The 23,464-nt window shown below is 40.5% G+C and overlaps 1 protein-coding gene across 2 annotated transcripts; it reads left to right on the forward strand.

Annotated features, from left to right (window-relative positions):
* Window positions 1-1,339: 1,339 nt before the first annotated feature.
* On the forward strand, window positions 1,340-21,755 carry OPRK1 (opioid receptor kappa 1; the record flags this gene model as incomplete). Of its 2 annotated transcripts, none has more annotated exons than XM_082014657.1 (3): window positions 1,340-1,743; window positions 16,222-16,578; window positions 21,233-21,755. In XM_082014657.1, exons 1-3 carry the CDS (start codon window positions 1,376-1,378, stop codon window positions 21,753-21,755), a joined length of 1,248 nt encoding a protein of 415 aa, XP_081870783.1. In that variant the 5' UTR covers window positions 1,340-1,375. The 2 variants fall into 2 exon arrangements, with proteins under 2 accessions (XP_081870783.1, XP_081870782.1); XM_082014656.1 differs by having other exon boundaries at window positions 16,222-16,574; window positions 21,223-21,755.
* Between the last annotated feature and the right edge of the window lie 1,709 nt (window positions 21,756-23,464).

The following is a 23,464-nucleotide window of genomic DNA, read 5'->3' on the forward strand; positions in this document are numbered from 1 at the left end:
TCCTGGTTGTTCCCCGTCTCTTCCAAGTGAGTGGGAACAGCTCAGGGTCTCACCTCATCTCTCCCATTTGCCTTTTAGAGGGACTCCTAGTGGGGATTTCAAGGTCTGTTTGCAAATTAAGGCATAGGCTTTGAGGGCTGTGATTCCTGCACACACCATCTCTCCATCCCTGGCTGCAGTTGGAGCCTGGGGAGAGCAGAGGTTAGGGACGCCTCTCCCTGCTTTGGCAACCTGCTCTTTCCTCCAAGTTGCAGATGTAAAGGAACAGGGGCACAGCCACCCAGCGAGAAGCGTTTTGGATGCACAATTGTGAAGCTGAGGCACGGAAGAGCTGAGGGACCAGGCAATGCATCTAAACTGAAAATTCCTGTTTTATTCAGCATCTCCTATTCTGCAGAAGCATGTGGGATTCAATAAGGCAGAGAGGATCATTGCCTGAGGCCTGGGAGTGCAGGGGGAATGAGGAAGGCAGCTCGGAAGAGTGTATTAAAAATAAGCATTCATTCATTGCAGAACTTATTTTTGGATTTTCTTTTAATTTATCTGCCTCTCAGTGTTTAGACAGCAGTCATGTGAGCTTCTGAGCTGCAGGGACAGAGGCAGAGGAGAACGTGTGCATCAGTGCAGAGTGCTTCTGGAGCCCTGGCAGAGCGAGAGGGAGGCAGAGGGAGCCTGAGAGGGAAAAGGAGAAGTGGCTGGAGCTGGAACAGCAGCAACTGCTGCTAACACGTTGCAGCTCATGCCCGGGAATCGGCTCCGCTGCCAGCACGCCTCTCTGAAGGCGCAGGTGCCTCAGGTGCAAAAGTCCTAGAAGGTCGGTGGTACTTCCAGGAGCCAAGTGGAGCTGCTTTTGGTTTTGTTTTTTTTTTTTCTTTTCCTGAGAAGAACATCTGTTTGAGGACTCCGCTCCTTTTCCAGGCTGAAAGAGGTATTTTGTGTCATTAATGTGTCTCTTCTTTGGAAGCAGGTATAGGATCAGGAAAAAAATAACTCAGGGCAGGATGTAAAAGCAGCTGTGCAGAGAGGTGGTGTGTTTCTCCCTCTCCCCCCTCCTTATAGCAGAGCTTAAGCAGTAAGGATCCCTTGTCATGAGGATACTATTTGATTTAAAATATGGAGGATGGGAGAGAGAGGGTTAAAGTGTGGGGGTGGATCTGAGCTGTTTCCCATCTGATTAGTTTCTCTGTGCAATGTCTGAAAGTGGAGGAAAACTTTCCTCGTGCACCTGGAGGAGCAGCACTTACCCATTAGACAGCGAGATGTAAAACCTGTATTTATTTAACACGAATGTGGTTTGCTCAAGTCTCTGCTTGGCAGGTTACAGTTCCTATCACAGCAGAGCTCCCCTTAACACCTACAAATTTCAGAAGTCTTAATGTCCAGTGGCTGTGATAGCACTTCTGTTTCTTTCCCTCTTTTCCCCCTTTCCAGCGTACTCACCTCCCGCTGTCTGTACCCTCCTGCCTGTGGGGGCTGTGCCCCTATGGATGCCCCTGTGCAGATTTTCCGGGAGGAGCCGGACTCCAGCTGCTCCCCAGGGCCCTGTCGTGCCCCCAGCACCAGCAGCAGCTGGGTCCTGGGCTGGGTGGACTACGACAGCAATGCCACCGGGGCCTTCGGGGACGCCCAGCACAACCACACCAGCATCTCCCCCGCCATCCCCATCATCATCACTGCTGTCTACTCAGTGGTCTTCATTGTCGGCTTGGTGGGAAACTCTCTGGTCATGTTTGTCATCATAAGGTAAGGGGCTCTGGAGTACCTCTTGGTACAAATGGCCATCCCTAAATTCGGCAGGGGGAATGGGAGTAGTTTGAGGAAGCTCTCTGGGCATGAGGAGCTGCAAAAAAGTAACCAGCATGACCCAAACCTTATCAGTCCCAGTGGTTTGCCTGGAAGCACAGTTGGAGGCAGACGGGAAAAGCTGGTTAAAAGGGATAAATCCTGCAGCCTGAGGGAAAGGCGCGTTGCGCCCCGGAGCTGCGTTCATCGGGTGCCCTCTAGGGATGGGAGGCTGCTCGCATCCGAGGGGAAGCTTGAGTGGAAGGAAGAAACTTCTGCAAGGCAGTCCTTTCTCCCCCCATGAGGAGTCCCCAAGGGACAGCTTATGTCTCTGGTCGGACGCTGATACCATGCTGCCTAGTGGCTCGTTTAACAAGGTGGGAAAAAAGGAAGTGATAAAAATATGTGGAAATGCTTAATGTAAAGCAAGGGATGTTGTTTCTCTGTCCAGTGGTGTTTAACTCCAGTTGTTGGTGTTGGCTTGAAGAAAGCAAAACAGATGCTGAAAGGGGTCTACCTTTCCGAATATTTTTCAGGAAACAGGAGAAAGCTGTGTATCTGTGTTAGTTTTTCATATTACACTGTTGGTGAAATGGATCAATACTTACACTTGTACTTACACTTGTGTAGTGGTGTGTATTTTAGCTTGCACTACGATTTCTCTCTCTTTTTGTCCTTTCCTTTTGCAAGTTATAAAAATGTCTGGACAGTGCAGACAGCAGGGCCACAATGAGTAACCAAGGGGACTGAAATCATGCAACTTTTTGGACTCCTGCTTCACAGTCCATTTGAATCTGGCAAAAAAATCTGAAAAAATAGAATTGTTCAAATTAAATCAGTTTGTACACAGAAAGAAAAAGGGAAGTATTGGAAGGGGTCTTGTTAGTAAAGCATGCATGATAAGGGTCAAGCAATTGCAGAATGGTGAAATAACTGTCAGGTTTGATATAGGGAAGTTAACTGGAAGCAGTGAAGTTCTTGATAAGGTACTTTACAAAAGACGAGTTATAACCAGGTGAACACGCTTGAAAAGTGGAAATAAATTCCCTTTAAAAGTCAGTGCAAGAAATAAAGGTGCCTATGATCAATGTAGAGAAACTGGTTTGCTCCAGCTTTGTGATGCTGTAATTTTTATAGCCCACCATGCCCTTTTGCTGTTCATCCAGAGTGGAGATTTTATTTCTTTTCATATTTATCTTGAAAGAAGAAAGCCTCTATGCTTGACACATACACAGCCATCAGTCACTAAAAATGATAGTTGATTAACTGGCCTGGGCACTGGAAATAAATTCAAACTTAGCCAGTACCCTAAAAATTAGCATATATGGATTATACTGGTGCATATGTATTTCCTTTTTCATCTCCTTCTGTTGCCCTCTTAAGATTATTTCTGTGAGGGTCTAGATAGATGTGGATCACTCTCCTACCAGTTGCTACATTAACCTTTTGCTTCAGTTTCCTCTTGGTCCATCTCTTGATTACATGATCAAATAAATAAATAAGTATGACAAAACATCTGTTGGGTTTTTTTTCTCCTTTTTTTTCAGTATTCCCCTCTCCCAGGTTTTCTCTGTGGCAAATGCTTTAAACAGTGCTAGAATCATTAGCTGAAGTATATGTATACACACATCTACAGTTTCAAATATTTCTTATAATTTTGAAAAATTCCAAATGTTCATGCAAGAGGTGTATTTTTTTCATTTTTGTCCTAGCAGCTCATCTTCCTCTCTTCCTCACATCCATTCTCTGCATGACTGCATCTCAAGATGGGTTTTTCATGACCCATTGAGAAATGTGGCTGGCAGTGATGTCCTTTTGTTTGGAAAACCAAGGTCTGTGTGAAGTTTGTGAAAGCAAGTGGCAAGGCAGAGCGCGGGATTGTGGCCTCCAGCCATCCCATGTTGCCTCTTGTCCAGCTGCCACAACTCTAAAGGAGGATGGAGACAGACTGTGGCTCTTCTTTACCCTCCAGCTGAGCACAGGGTTTATGTGAGGCCCCTTGTTGCTGTTTCTCACCTCTCTCAATCCCAGATCTGCTCTCCTCCTGCTAACCCCTTCCAGACCAGCAGGCAACGTAGGCCCGGCTCCTCCTCCCTTTGCTCTTTTAAACACCACCTGATATTGTTAGAATAGTTCAGCTGGAAGGGACCTACAATGAGTGGTGCAGTTCAGATGCCTGAGGGATGGGATGCCATCCAGAGGGACCTGGACAAGCTCGAGGAACGGGTCTGTGTGAACCTCATGAGGTTCAAAAAGGCCAAGTGCAGGGTCCTGCACCTGGGTTGGGGAAACCCCCCAGTATCAACACAGGTTGGGGGATGAAGGGATTGAGAGCAGCCCTGCCAAGAAGGACTTGGGGGTACTGGTGGGTGAAAAGCTGGACATATGCTGGCAATGTGTGCTCGTAGCCCAGAAGGCCAACCATATCCTGGGCTGCATCAAAAGAAATGTGGCCAGCAGGTCAAGGGAGGTGATTCTGCCCCCTCTACTCCATTCTGGTCAGACCCCACCTGTAGTCCTGCATCCAGCTCTGGAACGCTCAGCACAGGAAAGACATGGACCTGTTGAAGATGGTCCAGAGGAGGGCCACAGAAATGATCAGAGGGAACACGGAACACCTCTCCTCTGAAGAAGTCTGAGACAGATGGGGTTGTTCAGCCTGGAGAAGAGAAGGCTCCAGAGAGACCTTATTACAGCCTTCCAGTACTTGAAGGGGGCTTAGAAGAAAGATGGGGACAGACTTTTTAGCAGGGCCTGTACCAATAGGACAAGGGGTAATGATTTAAACTAAAAGAGGGCAGATTTTGACTAGATATAAAGAGGAAATTTTTTACAATGAGGGAGGTGAAACACTGGCACAGGTTTTGCAGAGAGGTGGTAGATGCCACTTCCCTAGAAACCTTCAAGATCAGGTTGGATGGGGCCCTGAGGAACTTGATCTAGTTGAAGATGTCTCTGCTTCTTGCAGGGATGTCGGACTAGATGACCTTTAAAGGTCCCTTCCAACACAAACTGTTCTATGATTCTATGATTCAATGATTCTATGATCACCTAGTCCAACTGCCTGGCCCCTTCACATCTGTTGGATGACAGAAACAAGACCTCCTTTGACACTGTTGAAATATCAATGCTGTGTAGATTCAGGAGACTCCAAATAGTCTTGCGAAGGCTCAGAAACAAGCTCCAATTCAGCTATAAGCTGTGATGTAGGCACGCCTTGGCCTGTTTGTTGCTTTAATATGCCCACAGGGGCAGTTTTGCTACTTCTGCACAAGGGCTGCTGAAGAAGCCTGTGGAGACCAGTGAGTCAGCATCTCAGCAGCCTGCATGCAGAGTGCTGGGTGTCTGAAATCTCCTTCAGGTGTGATGAGGTGTCTTTCTGCTGAGAGGGAAAACACTCTCAGAGTTCCCTCAGAGGGTAAAATAACAGGAGAAGGGCACATTGAGGACGTGTACAAGCTGAAAGAAAAGTAGCTGAGCTTGGTACAGCTCCTGTAAACAGAGATTTATGTTGAAGGCAGAGTGGGAATGGTACTTTAGTATGGTTGTTCGCAGCATGGCTTGTTAAACCATGTCTCAGGAGGCCTGGATTCTTCTCTTGATTTTACTACCAGGCTCTAACGCTTTGAACTTCATGGCCCTGTGACTTGTTTTCCTTACATGTAAAATGGAGATACTGGCATTCACTGTCTTTAAACACACAGCAACTTGTAGTTTTAAAAGTCAAAGCCCAATCACTAAAAATCCCAGCAGAGCAAGACCAGGGCTATTGTAAGCACCCCAGACTCCTCAGGCACATTGGGAGTGGGTATTTTTAATGCGCAGAAAGAGCTCTGCGTTGTGTATGCGATGCAACCTGCGCTCTTTGCACGCCCGTTGCAGGAACTCTCCCCATCTTCACGTCAACCGTGAGGCAGGTGTCTCTGCCCCAAGGGGTCTGCTGTCAGGGCAGCAGCCGTCTGGGTGGGCTGGCAGTGCCTCGCTCACACCGAGCCATGGCACACGGGATGCAACGTTCTCCTGAGGCTGTTGCTTTTCCTGGGGAGAGAGTAAGAGAGAAAGAGGGCATCACGTTGCCTCTTGTATTGGTAGGAAATGCGGATACTGTGTGGGAAGGGCAGGCCTCCCCTTATGGAGGAGGAGAGGAGGCATGAAATGGGTTTGTAGAAACCAGGTGAAATTACCTGACCTCACCTGAGTAAAGTTATACAGCTATGTGTGTCTTGGCATGATCAGAGACTATCTCCACCCCAAATCTTTCATCCTGAGATTAGCTTTACCTTCAAGGTCTTAGAAGATATTTCTGGAAGTGAAATAGTTGGCTGAAGTTGATAAATAAAATGACTTCTCTTTGGAAGCAAAAAGTTTTTTCTTCTCTTCCTCCTCCCTTCTGACTTTATTTTTCTAAAATTTAGTGCTGACTTTAAAGAAAATGGTATTTTCTTGTAACAGCTGCACTGGAAGAAAAGTACCTTGACTAAAGATATAACTTTGACTATGGATTTGCTCTTATCAAAACCATAAACTTACTCTGGTAAAAACTCTGTGAGATACTGCCTCTTACCCACACCAAATTCACTTTTTCTAGATGCCTTACCCCCATTGGTCCTGAAGTTATTTACTGAGAGCAGCTGCTATCATCAGGATCCTAAATAGCCAATCCTGTATTTCTTTTAGAATTATCTTTCAAGCTTCCAGTGAACTGAATAATTTTCTACATTCAAAAACAGTTTTAACAAGAGGCTGTGTCACAGATATGTAGATTCATTCCTAAGGGAAAAGAGAAAGCTTGTATTCCTCTGCTTAGTCTAATGTTGAAGAAAAAGTATAACTAGTAATACATTTCTGTTCCTATATTCATTGAACCAAATGGCATCTTATGTAACAGGAAGAGTCTATTAAGAAATGTCATATAAAATTGACTCCTTTCCAGATTGTTTTTAAAACTTCTCCATCACTCATTCCAAACCAGAATGAAAATATAAAAAAATGAGTATCAAAACATGAATTTGTTTTAATATATTGGTTTAAATCAATATTAGATTTCTATAACATCAAAAGATTACTTGTTAATTTGCTTTAAATTATTGTTCCAATTTTATTAAATTATATTTGGAAAGAATATTGTTCTGAAATGAAAAATGAATCTCCAGAAAAGTCAACCTAACTGAATTACCTGTTCCACATTACTTGCAGTTGGTATGATTTTCTTCTTTTATGAAATCACAGGTTTGGCTGGTAAAAATAAAGGCCTAGCTGTAGTATACTCATTGAAGTTTATGGCTTTTTACCTTTTTTTAGTCAATTAAACATCTGACACTTTGCTACTCTCAGTGCAGTGGTATCAAAAAGATTGATAGTAATTCATCACAGGACCTCAGAGTGTCTGGTTTTACATCACTGAATGGAAGTAATTTTGGTGGGTTCTGCAGGATTTGGCCAAACTTGGCATAATTTGCATCACAACGTTGAAGACTGATCATTACCAGCAGCTTTTAGAGATCAAAGACCAGGGTAGGAGGAAACATGGAAGAGGACAGGTTTATAAAACAATATGGGTAGCTGGACAAGCACAGCTCATTAAAACAAAATCTGAATGTTTCTTGTACTTTTAATACCCTGCTAGACAATGGCTAAGTGAGACCTGAGGTTTATAAGCAGAAAAGAAACTCAGGTTCCCAATACAATGCTGTGATAAGAAGAGTTGATACTGTAAAAGCAGAGAACACAGAGGAAAGGGTTGGAAGGAATATTTATTAGAGACAGTATTAGAGAGAAGCTATAGCTTATAGTGAATAATCTGTTTGGCTTCGGAAAAGTAATTTGGTATCCATCCAGACACTTCTGCTGGGGTAGCAGCCAGGTAGTCATTTATTTCAGGGAAAAGCGTAACTGGAATCGATGTCTGGAAGCAAGACAAATTATGAGGAGCCCTTTTGAACCGTCAGAAAATGAAAACTTACAAGAACTTTCCAGTCTGGCTGCTGGCAAGGCAGAAAGCTTGAGACAGCTTGCCTGAACTCAGCCAGGAGAGTGGTGGGGAAGCTCATGCTACTGGCTGAAGCATGGGGAGGGTGCACAGCATGGAGATGGTGTTCAGGGTGGCAGGCTAGGTAGGCCCTTCTAGTGAAGGGGGACAGGGCGAGGGAAGAGTGGGGACCCTTCATTTTGTTTTTCCCAAGAGAGGATTTTGAGTTTGCTGAAAGGGCAGGAAATTCTTAACTTGGTGACTTTGGATGGCCTGGGATGTGCTAAGAGCAAGGGAGGGTAATGTTCCTGGCTTGCCTACTTTCACCGTCTGTTCAAACTGTGATTAGTTTGTCCCTTAAGTTAAATTCTCTGAAACAGGTGAGTTCCCAAGGAGAGTTTTGATTCCAGTGCCATATTACTTCCTAAAGGAAAAGCATCCAGAAAAACTTTGATAAACTCTACTTCTAGGAAGTTTACTCCATGTCTCTGTTTTGGTCCTCCTTTCTGTAAGAATCAGGTAGTTCTTGCAAAGTGTGAACCCTGTGCTCTTCTTCTCAAGAAAGACTTCGTGCTTTGTTTATTGTTAATCTCTTTGTGGTGTTTGAGAGGCATGAGGAAATGGCAGTATGAATGTCATTTTGTCTACATACAGGCACGAGTGCACAAACTGAATTAGCTGTGGGGAAGAGGTGTGTACAGGTGGAAAGAGGACATGGAAAGAGGAGTGTTTGACCACGCTGGCATTCTGCAAAACGTAAAAAGAATATAAATAACGCGTATGTAAAGATGCACAGCATTTCCATGGTCTTATTGGGAAGTTTGCATGCTAGCTTGTGTATCATCTTTGAAATACTTATTTCACCTGAAGCCAGAGGTTTTGACTCTCATGAGATTCACCTTCTAATCCCTAGCGAAGTGAAAATTAGTTCTGCAGTTTGCTGTTTTCAGTTTTGAGACTTATTTACAACGAAACCTCTGTCTTCTCTTGCATGAGTATGATTTTTTTCATACTCAAAACATGAATTTTTTCAGTGCACAGGTTTCCACCAACACATGGCTAGAACTCGTGCAGAACCTTTCTCTTTTCGCCACTCCTCACCCAATCCTCTTATGCAACACACAGTGCTCTGCCTGACTGCTCTTCACTGCTCCAAAAGTCCGTGCCATTCAGTAGTGCATTATGAGTGAATATCTAGGGTTCTGAAACTTAGCTACCCTGCACCTGGAAGAGAGAAGATTTTATATTTGCTAACTGACTACATAGCAAAATCCACTTCCTGCTGCGCTGTAGGTAGCCTAGTCACCGTGGCTACTATAGGGCGACTGGGAAAGGCCTCCTTAAGTAGTGATAGGTGGGAACCTGTGTGGTAAGATTAGTTCAGACAAGCTATTCAATGTTCATTTAGTGTTCAAGCTCAGAAAAGGTTTTTTTTTACCATGCTGCTGGCTGATGGACAGCATCAGGACAGCGCTGCCTTTCAGAATGACCGACTTGTTAAAATGTGCAGGAGAATGATGTTTTCACCACGGAAGCTATCAATACGTTGTGCTTTTCCTTTTTTTCAGCTGATGGCATCTTAAAGCATGATTACCCACGACTCAGCACCCTCATGTGACAGAATTTTGAATTCTTTCCTCATTTCTCTCCTGCAGAAACATCTAAGTGGAGCAAACGTTCAATAACATTTGCCTGCTTCCAGCCAAGTTCTGCATACATAGATACCTATGGAGATCAAAGCCTCTCCAAAGAATAAGAAGGAAAGTAAGACCCTGAAATATCTTCTACTGGAGCTGCTATCCCTGTCTGTCCCCTTGAGCAATGAGATTTGTTCTCCTTGCCAGGCAATCTCTGTCCTAGAGCACAGAAAACTCATTTCCCTCTCCCACAAACACATAGGAAATATTTTGTTCTTCTAAGGGGGTTCATGATCTTCATGAAAAAAAAAAAAAATTCCTTTCAAGAGATAAGAACAATGGTAAATGTGGATGTTACCAGAAACAGAGACTCAACACTCACCAAGGGAATGTACCTGTAAGAAGTATTAGGGTGGGCTGTGTAACACCCTGGGAACCCTCTGTAGCATGACTGGTCACTGGAAAACATCTGCAGCAACAGAAAGTTTCTCAACAGAGAGAGTCAGCTGCTTGATCAGGTCTAGATTCATCTTACTTGCCAACAGAGGTAAAAAAATCAGGTACATAGTCTAAGCTAATTGTTTAGACTCTCTAATAATAATATTAGATGTACTGGTTTTGGATAAAGTACCAATTTTGTAAAATTCCACATTCTCACTTTTTCAGTTTAAGCCACAATAAATCACAGCACCTTAACATTTCTCTGAGTCCTCTTAGCAAAATCATATCACTCACATAAAAATATTAAAAGTCCTTATCTTAAAAGGAGGAAAAAAGTTCATTTTCTGTTAAGTAACGTGAATTTTTCTTCATTTTGTCCACGATACATGCAGACCTGAACTTCTCTTCTATAATTCAGAAGCTGGCTCTTCATCTCAAAAAGGAAAGCTTCCACATCTAATCTAAATCTGCAAGATCTTGTTCAGGCTCAGTTTATGGCTCGGTCAGAGGAGCAGTGGCAGTGGTAAATTGTAAGGATTTTAATGTTACCTTCTGACATTCAGGTGGATTATGCTCCCTGGGGGGAGAATAAAAGACAAGATCATGCTTTTCTTCTTTAAGCTGTTTAAAAATAGGTACCTACAGGTGCTTATTAATAAAGAAAATTCCACTTTAGGGTACTATTTTGTAGGCAACATGTACAATTTTTTGTAGGCTCCTTACAATTTTGATGTTAAAGACGGGCAACATTTAAATGTGTGCAGTAACAATGTTTCCCTTTATTTACCATGTTTTCTGAGGTTCTATCCCCTGCTAAATCCTGGCTGTCATTTGAAATGTAGTAATAACATAGAGCCCAATATGAACATGGAAAGTGCAGCATATTGATTTTTACATTCTTTAGATGACCTCAGTCTTAGTTTCGTATTGGCAGAAGCCTTTTATATTGACTTATGAAGATCCAAAAGATAGCTGAGCCATCCTTTTGACATGGTATGTGTTTGGAATAGATCCTCCTGGCTTGGTTGTGATTTCCCCCCCCCTCCCGTTCTGATGCAGTATGATATTGAGTGTGCCCTGAATATAGCCTTGAGATTGAGAGCTTTCCTGACTAAGCTTTTCAGCTGCTTGATCTCCGTATACTTCATTCAGAGGAGCCTAGTGGAACAGAGCCTGCATCCTGCTGATAGGTGTTTTTGCAGTTAGCTTTTAGGTGTGTTTTAGATTTCATTTTCATTCACTGAATGAGGTATCTGCCAAAAATACGTGTTTGTTATATGTTGTTGTATTTCATGCTTTTGTACATTCAGTCTGCTACTGGAAAATGTTGTTGTAATATATATGTTAGTCTTGCCCCCCTCCCTATCCCAAATTTCATACTGCAGGGAACATTTCAGCCTATTACATAAAAAAAAAAAAAGACCAGAGACTCCTTCTTAGCTTTTATTAGCTTTACTAAAGTTACAGTGTACTTTAACATCATACTCATCTTCTCTGCTTGAGGGGGTCTACTGGCTGATTTATTAATGCTGTTTTTTTTTTTTTTGAAAACATGCCAACTCCTTAATAGCATGCTTCCTTTTTCTGTTACCACAGTTTCATTGATAAGCTTCAGTTGGAAGTGTGATTTCTTCCCATTTGCTGTCTTAAAAAATGTGCAAAGTAAATTCTACTCAAGAAGGAAAAGGACAGTAATGATGAGTCAACTGAAAAATAACGTAAATTTTCTAGGGGTCAGTCTAAAGTCAGCGTCAAAGAACTTTCCACTTCTGGAAAGTGGATTTAGCTTATGTTGTGATAGTTTTGAGAATTTTACTTTTGAGATGTAAGTAGACATCATTTAAATCTTGCTCCTTAAACACTCTTGTCATATATCCATCAAAAAAATACATCCAAACCAACAAGTTATTTTTCATTTTGACTATTTTTCTGCAGAGTTTCCATATATCTTCCACTTATTTGAAGCCTAGAGAGGCTTGAGGCCTGTTTGTAGCTTGACAAACAGTCTCAAGATCCACCAACTAGCTGAAGTCATCAGAGGTTTTTCTGCCTCTTGAAATTAGAGTCTAGCACCTGATTTAAGAGAGGCACCTTCCATTCCTATGTAGCATTAGAGAAATTGTCACCTTGCTGTGAAATCCCAGTATTTAACAAACCATTGTCTAGACACAGGATTTCCCATGAACAATTTATAAGCCAACAACTGTTTATAAATATTTTAATGGTCTTTGAAAGTTATATCTCAAAGACACTAAGAAAGCATTTGTCATTAATTACCACTGTGCCATCTATGCTGCAGTTGTGCCCAGGTTTCCCTTATCTGTTCTGCTAGACCAATTAAAGCAGCAATATTTTCTCCTTAAATGAAATTCAGGGTTTTGATCAATAATTTTAATTTTGCAAAGGAAGACAAGATTCCCTTACCTGATCACTACTTCAACCTTGTTCAAGGGCAGATTTGGGTGAATGGAGGGCATGGTGGGAAAACCCCAAACCACACAAAACCTTGCCTCCTATATTCTAGTGTGATAGGATGGAGTTGTAAAAAAGTATTCAAATCCCTCATCTCATTTTAGAGTCAAGACACTATCAGGGTCCACTTCAAAGTGTCTGACAGCAACAGCAGTCACTCCATTACTTTAACTGGACTTTTGATTAAGCCTGCCAGCACATACCTTCAGAGGCATGTAGGCATTTAATAATTTTTAGGTGTTTAATTAAAAACATTGAATTGAAAGGAGTTCGGATGATTGAGTTCAGATTCTCAAAGGCATTTCTGAATTTTATGAACTTCTAAATGAATGTATGATTTAATCTGTGTTGCCTAACAATTTTAAAGGCCAACATCTCATTTACACAGAGGCCAGTGCTTTCAGGTGAAAGTAATCAAGCTCTTTACATTACCAGTGTGAGATCAATGAGCTTTAAGGTTGCATCAGTAAAATGTGCTTGGACTTAGCATTGCTGAGGTTAATCAGTGCACCCTTCATTCCTGAGATAGGTACGCATGATCCCTCCGCATGACCCCCTAAATGTAATAAAGTATTTATTGGAGCAGTATTTATTGGTCTTCCTTTTCAAAGTCTGGCACAGAAGGGGTGAGGTGCCTATTCTGGCTAAGAGTGAGTGGTGCAAGGAGGCATCTGTGGTCTGTGAACTGGGGTGGATGTGGGCAAGACCAAGCTAGTCATGGGACCGCCAGGCTAGTGAGCTATGGGGAAGCTACTAGATGCACACTAGGTAAGGTTATCAAAGCTGGGATCGTTATGTGCATACCTGCCCCTGAAATGAGCCAAAGCTTTCACAGAGCTTTATGAGAGGAATGGCATACCGTGGGTTTTTCTTTTCCATGTTATATTTTCACTCCCATATGTAGCTTTGCTTTGGTTACATTGGAATTTGTCTAAATGCTGATGCTGGGTTGACTCTATATTTCTCACTATCTGTGAATGACAAGACATCCTTCCTGTTGGATCAATAGCAGTGAGAAAAAGTGATTTTCTTATATGTACATGTGTTACATAGTCCAAAAATCAAAATCACTTTACATGTGTAACAAACAGTACATATACAGAGAACATGTTTTATGTTACAGCTTCAAAAATTTGCATTTTGAAGTTACCCAAAATACTAGTTCTATTTTTCAGAGGGTCTTTCCTACTCTGCTGGTAGAAGGCTGGAGGGTGAAAGGAAAGGGATACTGGGAAAATATGGTATATATGGCCACAGTGGCACACACAAAAAAGGGTTGAATTAAGGTTGCAGAGAACAGGAAATGCTACATATAAAGACTTTCAGATATTTGATTTTTCAAGGTTAAGACTATCCTCTCAGTTATTTTTCACTACTTTTCTGATATTCTTTAAGGAAAAAAGGTCAAACTAATTCTTCTATATGTGAAAGCAAACTTTCCCTATCCAAACCCTTGGGGAAGTTTTTAAAGATCTACAGAAGTAATGATTCAGAAGAACTATTAGTTACTTCACCTCTGCTTATCAGAGGCCATTGCATTTCATTTAAATATGCCTGTGTTGAGTCTAGTAACTTGTATTTGACTGAAGCACACCCTTTGCAAAGCAGCAGACATTGATTTTGAGACATCAAAAGATGGAAAAATTACTCCTTTCTTGTGTAATTTGTTCCCAGTAATAATCACCTTAGCTGTTAGGAAAAATCTGTCACTGTTTCTAAGCTGAGTTTGTCTGGCTTTGACTTTTATGTATTTGTCCTTGTTACGCTTTTCTTTGCAGTCTGAAAGAGCTCTTCAGTACCTGCTATTTTCTCCCTGTGGAGGTCTTCAGACACTGTAATCAAGTCACCTCTTGGTGTTCTTTTTGATAAACTAAATGTGCTGAGCTCTTTTAGTTACTCACAGTAAGAATTTTCTCCAGTCCTTTCACTTATTTTTGTGGTGCTTTTTATGCATCCTTTTCAACTTTTCACAGTCTTTTTTTGCAATATGAACAAGATGAAAATTCCAAATATCATCAGTGATGTCCATAGAAGTAAAATCACTTTCTACTACTTGTTTTCAGACATTTAATGGAAATTAGTCCATTTTAGAAGAGATTTGCAATCTGAGTGCTTAGTGAGTTTTTGTTCAGTCTTAGAGCTGAGATGCACTCAGAGCTGCTTTTTTCTTACCAGCAGGAAAGTTCCTAGCCTGTTAATGTGTCTTGTATTTGTTTCTTCTAGCTCCATACTCTCATATTTGCATTTGAACAGTGCCTGACGGGCTGTAATGTGACCTACAAGAGGGGCTGCCTCCTCTGCTGGAGGCTTGTTGAGGAGGTTGATTGGGGAGGGTGCAGAAGCCCAGCTCTGACTGAGCTCTGCCTTTTGTCTTGGAGAAGCTCAAACCGGGGCAGAGGGAGTCTAGACCATGGTGGTCATGCCGTCAGTGCAGAGCTTTTGTTGCTGCCTTTGCTCAGGTATTTCTTCACTGGCTATGGCTTTGTTCAAGATGTGAGCCTGAGTATGGTATCTGGGTGAGAAAGGTTCACTTTTCCCTTGCAGTTCTTTTTTCTATGCTTCAAGCCAGCATTTGGTTTCATTTGCTCAGTAAGTCGTAATTAGTTTTAGAAAAACTGATGATATTTTTAACATTTTGTGTTGGTCATAAAATGACATGTCTGCCCATATTTTAATTAATAGCTAATTTACTCACTGGGCACAGTTTGTCAAGACTTTTTTTCAAATTATTTTTTTTTTTCACATCAAAGTTCTAAAGGCAAATAGACACAGTGCCCTGCATGTTCATTAGCTGGACTGATCAAGTATTATGTTTCCATTGTAAATTATTAATAATACATATCAAAATCTAGCTAGAGATATTTCTCTGTGTGTTGCATGTGCAGCTTTTAGTTTGGATACACATTCAAACCATGTGGGTGAAACAGTTCTGAGAAAGAAAATCTATCATTGAATCTCAGGCTAAATTAATAGCAATGAGCAAAATTATCTAGGGGGTAGAAAGCATTTCAGAAAGGAGATTTAGGTATATCCCTATGTTAACAGGCTCTTCTTCTTCCTTTGTGTCCACAGCAGAGCTGGAAGCAGTCCGCCATGCCCTGGGACACAGCCCAGAGTCAGGCTGTCATCAGGGCAGAACAAAGCAGGGTGCCATCTCAGAAAAAAACACATGCTATTTTTCTGTGTACACTTCTTGCCAACTGGACAAAACAAGTGCTTCATTTTGGTAAAATTAAAGGATGCAGAAAAAATACTACGATGATAAATTTTTTCCCCACTGTGGTATCCTAGTTAAACAATATTAATCTTTTACATTAGCAGTCACAAAAATGAGGACTGGGAAAAGCTGAGAATAAGGAGGAGAAATTGGAAATGAAGGACCAAAGAAGGGAAATGACTAAGACTTGTATAAGCTGGCATCATTGTAGTGAATTCAGGGTAGAGAAACTATCATATAAGAGGCAATCTGGCCCGGCAGATGTAACAGTTAACATGGATTCTTACCAGAGAATGGAATAAATGTTCCTTTCACTAAACAAACCCAGAAAGATGGCAATCACTGACAGTCAGCTCTAAGAAAAGGAAACACAAAACATTTTGGTCGCTTGCAAATGTAACAGTGATATTTTCTTCTAGAAGTGTTTGAGAAGATAGAATTGAAACCAGCATTGGGCTAATTAGATTAAATGTTTCATACACCTGGTTTTGCCTGTGGTGAATAGTTCTAACTGGAAATGCAGGTGCTGAGAGACTAGGTCAAATGTGTTTGCTATTATCCCAAGGGTCTTGCACTGGTGTGCACTTCTGTCATAAATTAGAAAAAAAACCAACTATGGCAAAGCCTGACTGATAAACTGCTACATATCTGAATGTGCATACTCATCTTGAATTAATAAAACCTTACTTTTTTTTGTTCTTCAGGTACACGAAGATGAAGACAGCAACCAACATCTACATTTTCAATCTGGCTATGGCAGATGCGCTAGTTACCACGACCATGCCTTTCCAAAGCACTGAGTACCTGATGAATTCTTGGCCCTTTGGTGATGTGCTGTGTAAAATAGTCATTTCGATTGACTATTATAACATGTTCACCAGCATATTCACACTGACGATGATGAGTGTTGATCGATACATTGCTGTGTGTCACCCTGTGAAGGCTCTGGACTTCCGTACACCTCTCAAGGCAAAGATAATCAACATCTGTATCTGGCTATTGTCCTCATCAGTTGGTATATCTGCGATAGTTCTTGGAGGTACCAAAGTCAGGGAAGGTGAGTGTTCAAAATTCAGTGTTTTTGTTTCTCAAATAACATAAAATGTAGCTTTTAATATTGATTAAACCTGATTGATTCCTTCTTCAAAAAGTATGTCTAAATTTCTGACGTTTTGAAATATATTGTGGAACATTACAGTATGACATGTAAGTGCCATAAGTGTTAAGCTCAGATGCCCCGGCCAACTAAAAGAACAAAATGCACTTTGAAGCATTGTCTGTGCTAGAATGTGACCGTTGAAAACTATTAGCAGACAGCAGCGGAAAATAATCAGGAATTTGATCACAGTGGACAGATCAAAAATCAGTTTAGGATGAAACTTGAAATGTGGGCTTAAAGTGCTTTTTATAGGTATTGTGAGAGTAGTTCTGATGAAGTTCCAAGAGCAGAAAATAGGTTGCTTGTCATTAGTATTAATATTAAAACTACCATTAGTATTAAGACTTGGGAGCTTATTATCAACAGCCATTTCACAGAACTTGAAGGCATGGTGAAGAAAGGAAAAGTCAATAGCTGGAGAGAGAAAATCAAGTTAATTATATACGACAGTATCTCAAATTCTTGTTTAAAAAACAATGGGGATGTATATGGAGACTTGGAAAAGCTGAGAATAAGGATCAGCAGAGGAATTGGGAATACGGACCATGGCAGGGAAGCAAATACAAGAACATGGAGTCAATGAGATCTGTACACAGACAACCTGTAGGCTCTACTTGAGACTTATAATCCATGAAGGACTGTGGATTTAGCCCCCATAATTGGTGACTCATTGCCAAAACTGCGCTGCTACAGGGTTAATCTTATTTTGAAGTCCTCCTTGAGAAGGAAAGGGGAGAAGCATTCTCACACACATATACTTCATACCCACAAGCATGACTGTAGTCCAAGAGCGCCTCAGTGTCTTCAAAAGGCTTGAGACCTCTAATGATGTCCTTGGGTTGGGGCCACCCTGTTAATGGGTGGCCTGATAAAATATAAGACATGCATATTTATGTGGTGGTAGTCTTGTTTGAGATGTAAATAATCTTTTGAAAAATGATTAATAATTTCCTGAATTAACATTTTTTTCTATTAGAAAGGTTTCACTCCTCCAAAGAGAAATGGTAAACTTTACATAAGGACAAAGGACACTGCTTTAACCAGCAGAGACAATAAATGCTGTGTGTTAAACCGTTTAGTATAGATCAATGGAAACAAAAAAATTCAGTAACAGCTGCTCAAAGGTTTATTGATTTGACTGAAGATGTTCTTGCTGTTGGTATTCTGGTGGGTAGGTGACAGGAGAGTTGTCTGGGAACTCTTCTTTCAGCCCTTTGGGGGATCAAGTGTCTTAGTCTGCAGTGCTGTAACTCTTCGGCCCAGTAAAGTTTTGACAGGCTCTATAAAACAATTTCTAGCTCAGGAAACATTAACTTCCAGGCATCTTCATTTGCGAAGAATGATTGTGCCACTATGTATGAGATCTTGAAGGCCATGGGACATTGGCTTGGTCAGGTGTTTTGTTGGAGCATGCTCAACTAGCAGAGTATTCTTGTCATTCACCATAAGCATGACATTTAGATCAAGGGGCTGCCCTGAGGCCAGCAATAATTAAATGCGTTTTCCACATCACGTGGCAGGCAGCCTTTTTTTGTACCCTGAAACCCAGACTAGTAATACATAGCTCAGCTGGGCTGAACAAGGTTGGAAATTAGTGGCACATGTTTGTCAGCCCCTACTGTTCAGCCCAGCTTGTCTGATCTAATGTCTCTCTTGAGCATTTACTGTCAATTGTCTTGGCTGGTGTGTTCATGAATTGCACTGATAAATGCAGAAGGGAAAAGCAAGGATCCACCCTTTGCCTGACAGCTGGAGCTCAGAAACTTCATGTTATGTTGGTCAAAATAATTTATATGCTACAGTGTCTCTGTTGGATTCAGATTTAAACAACAACTGAACATCAAATGGAAAGTGATTATATTTAAAGCTCCCACCCCATGCTCAGTTAGTCCCTTTTGTTCTCACACTTCAGGATTGCTCTCAGTAGTGTCCTTCTGCATCCATTTTCCCTGTAGAAGACATTTTACATCTGTGTAAATATTCCCTCTCTGACCTTAATGGAGCCGTTCTCGCTGAAGAATTCTTCACTGAAAAAAATAATAAAAAATAGAGATACTGTTAATATTCCCAGTAATAGTATGAAGGCTCCATTTGAGTACAGAGGAGTATGGATGCCTGAAAGTGACATAATTAATAATGTACCTAATAGAAATATATTTCCTATGTCAAGATTAAGATTAATCTTAAATGGTAACTTATCAAACACATTTTAAAATATATTTACACTGAAGTACCATCTAGAATGCAGTATTTTTCTGTAAATATATTAATGTATTTTTAATATTTGGTTTTCAGAGTGGAAAAGGTCAGTATGAAATCTTAAGTACTCAGTTTGTGACACCGTACTTAGTTCCACATCTTTTCAGGCAACAAGAATAAAAAATAAATTGAATTTTATTCTCCTCCAAAGTTCCTGAAAATTATTATGATATTGTGCATTTTGACAAGGATCTCTGCTGATTGATTGTCATTTGTAAACTGGAAAAATGTAAATGGGTTCCATACAATTCATAGCATTATATATATCTCAAGTGAAACACATGAATATTAATGAATCTAGAATAAGATTTTCCATAGAGAGTAAACTGTGATGAGATGGAAGACAATCATTAAATTTGTATTTGATAATTTGAAATTCTAAAATACCATTGCCAACTGCAAGCTATATTACAATGTAGCAAGCATGACCCAATTATTTTCATGAATATATGAAATTATGTCAGATCTGAAGAGGCAGTTTCCTCTGGGAGGGAGTTTCAGTGGGTAGCTGGATGTGGTCTGGAGCAGTTGTCCCTTATCACACCTCACTTTTATCCACAACTCCACATGTGGATGCAGCTTTACTAGTCTAGATATTATAGTTGCATCCTGATTTTATCGTGCTTCTAGGCCATAAACATATTTCTACCACAAATAACAGTAATAATCAACGTGAAAACTTCTTTGAAGACAATGGTTGACATTTCTAGAGTAAAATTAAATAAAAACAACTACAGTTATGAAAACCTAGATTGCAAAGGATTTGGAAAAGTTGACTGAGTGTCAAGACTATTAAGTCATACTTGTGCTGTCTGCTTAACATCCTCCATAAGGCTTGAAAGATATGTCTTCACTTTTGAGCTTTCAGAATCATCCATTAGTTGTTATATTATTTAAAATAAAACCTCAAAATATTCATCTTTGATTTCAACTTTTTTATTTGAATGTTTTAGTATTCAATATCACCCAGTAACAGCTTTCTGATATCTAACCACAGAAATGTCTGTATGATACCATAATGATAATTTCACCCCCTAGTTATTTTTCAAAACAAATTCTCTGCAATATCATCTTGATTTGTGAAGTACTTCGATAATAGGGAAATATGGTTTGATGGAATTTTTCTGACTAGTTCTGTGGGAGACAGGTATGAAAAAGTGATGTGCAATCATTCCACTCTTCATTTCTGATTCAATAAAAGCCCATACATAATAATATATAGAGCAATGGCAAATTCAGTAGAGAAAATAAAAAAAATACAAAGAATAATGCAGTGCTCAAGAGGATAAAATCTAAGCTACGGTTCATAGTGAAAAATCCCTGCGTACCTTGACTTGTCCTCAGTAGACTTTAACTGCTGATAGTAGTTGTAAATTTATCCCCTCTCTTGCCTTATCTTGTTTCTTGGTTTTCCATATGGTTTATATGCTGGAAGATCCAAGGAGGTCAGCAAACAAAACCTCAAATATTTCATTCCTTAACAGTCTCCTGTCAGATGGAATATTTCTGGGACATAAAATCAAGTGACAGCCTGTGACTCGGAATCCTGGCATGGGCAATCAGAAAGGGAGTGGGCTGGTGTCGGTGGCCCATATCCTGAAGTCTCTCTGCATGTCAATGACATGATCTGCAAAAAGAGCAGCTTCCATTTGAATCCACGCACATACGTGTTTTATTTGCTTCTATTTAACTGAAATGAAGCTGTTGCTAGGAAATAAGTTTTTCTGAATGGAAGCACTTACATGTATTTCATTCGCAGTGGAGAAGGTGTGTGGGAAAAGATTGTTACACAATTATTATATATTAGAAAAATCTTCCTACAATCAAAACCTTGCTCTGCTCCCATTATTCATGATACCAAAAATCATGATACCATTTTGCCCACAGACAAAAACATATGCAGTTTGATGATTATTATGAGATTTCTACTCCATTGAATATGGTACTCATTCTAGCTTTAAATCTCAGTGAGATTCAAACGGAAACATCTTTACAAATTTTTATTTTTGTGCTCTGCATTTTTAGATCCTCCCATGGGAAACAAATTTTATACAATGTTATGCATTTCAAAAAGTCCCTATCTCTCTAAGTAATTTCTAGAGACAGCTGCATAAAACCAGTTTCAATGGTAACTGAAAGCTTTCCTTGGAGTGATTTAATAATAACACCATTTATTAGTATCACATTACATGATTATCACCTTTCCTAGCTTATGCTATGATAATTACATTGTTTAGAATATCTAATAGTAAAGCAATTTTCTTCTTCTTGCTTCTTTCATTCCTAGATACTGCTAGCACTGAATGCTCCTTGCAGTTTCCAGACAGAGATTATGTGTGGTGGGACATCTTCATGAAAATCTGTGTCTTTGTCTTTGCATTTGTTATTCCAGTTCTCATTATAATTGTTTGCTATACTCTGATGATCCTGCGCCTTAAAAGCGTACGGCTTCTCTCAGGGTCTCGAGAAAAAGATCGAAACCTGCGCCGCATCACCAGGTTGGTTCTTGTGGTCGTGGCGGTTTTTATTATCTGTTGGACTCCTATTCACATTTTTGTGCTGGTCGAAGCGTTAGGGGACGTGTCCCACAGTACTGCTGCTATATCCAGCTATTACTTCTGTATTGCTTTGGGTTACACCAACAGCAGCCTCAATCCAATCCTTTATGCTTTTTTGGATGAAAACTTCAAGAGATGTTTCAAGGACTTCTGTTTTCCCTTTAAGATGAGGATGGACAGGCAGAGCACCAGCAGAGTCAGAAACACTGTGCAAGACCCGGCTTTTACGCGGGAAGCAGATGGCACAAACAAACCTGTATGACTAGTCGTGGAGATGTCGTCTTACTGTCCTCAAGAGAGAGAAGAGTCCAATGACCTAGGACTAACACAGATTACCACTGCAGTTTGAACTGGACTCACCCAGACAGACATTTTTTGGAATATTTCAGAAATCCTAGCAATTTGAGCTAAAGCAAGTTGATTATAGACAAACAAGGATCCTCTGAAAATCAACTCAAATGAAAAGGACCTGGCCGATGGTCAGGTTTTGGCACCATGTTTGCTGTAGTTGAGCGGGAACTAATACATACTTTTAACGGGGACAGGAGATAGTGTTGCAGCAGCTGATTCTGGATAAGGAAAGCTCTGGCTTTTCTCTTTATAATACATAGGGTTATATTAAGCAACATTCGCTCGTAACACTGAGTTACACTGGAAACACAGTTTTGCCCCAGCGGTGTTTACTTCTGAACTATGTAGTTTGACAACTTGATTTGCCACACTCTTTTACAGTGAAAAGTGTTGTTTCGGTTTCTGCAGAACAATGCCAGAGCTATAATCAATATCGTGCTCAAATAATGTATCTATAACATTTGTCTGTGCTGTGGAAATCCAGTTTAAGCATGATCTGCCTACACACCAAAGTGATTTTATTGTGTCTGCGTATGGTAAAGCATTTAGGCATTTAAAAAGATTTGGATTTAAGGAGAATTGTTAGTATACTTTTAGCACGTGTTTAATCACCTGTGTAACATTTTCTATGTGTGATTTTCCAAGATGACTGTATATTTATTGATTGCGAATAACACAATATGCATTTTCAGAGTGTACTTTCAACAAGAGACTATAAAACTTTGAATACTTCACTTGTTCCAAAAGGAATGAAAACCCATGCCGCGTTCGTTACAAGGGGGAAATGATTGCATTCCATTTTCACTAAAGAGGACAAACAGACATACCTAAAAACTGTGCTGTATTTGTTTTCCTGGACAGTTTGTAAGCAGGCTAAAATAAATATTTGAAGAATTAGAAACTAGTGAATTCACACATGGATCAACTGGACTGATACAAAGGAAATGAAGATTAAATATGCTGGATTTTTTAATGGCACTCAATTGGAAAAGTTCCCATTTGTTGATGGTGGTACGTTTTCTTTGTTATAGTCCTATGAACCCAGTAAATTTCTCTGTTTCCCTGTGAAGGTGGAGATGCCAAGGCACAGCTACACCAGTTACTGGCTTGCTGAAGGTAAGTTTATGGTACAACTGAGCCTAACTTTCAGTCTGTAGTCTTTTGTCTTCTAATTGTTATATATGAGCACTCCCATTTCTGCTATTGCTGAACCTGGAGGAGTGCTCTCATTATCTTCACTGGGAACAGATCTGGCCACGAGGCATCTTCCTGGTAACTTTGTTCCTTATACAAAATCATAAATAAGGTGGGTGCCTTGGTTGCATGGCAAATTTTCTCAGAAACACAGTCTGGGTTGGTCCTGCTGGACCAAAAATCGTGAGATTTGCTCTTGTAGCTAGCAACACAATTCCTGTGCAAATGCTGTAGAGATTCAGCCCTCTGGATAACTTCCACATCCTTTATTGTTAATGCAGTCATGTATGTCAAATATTTTTGATATCAGGTTGATAAATGAAGCGCTCCTACATTCATCTCGCAGTACCAAACCAACCCTGAACAGTCAGAGGTGTTCACAGCCTTTCAGTGATGCTGCCCTGTGGAGCAGAGCTCTGAGATTCA

Source organism: Phaethon aethereus (assembly GCF_964289735.1).
Source record: "Phaethon aethereus genome assembly, chromosome: 2".
Taxonomy (NCBI): Eukaryota; Metazoa; Chordata; class Aves; order Phaethontiformes; family Phaethontidae; genus Phaethon; species Phaethon aethereus.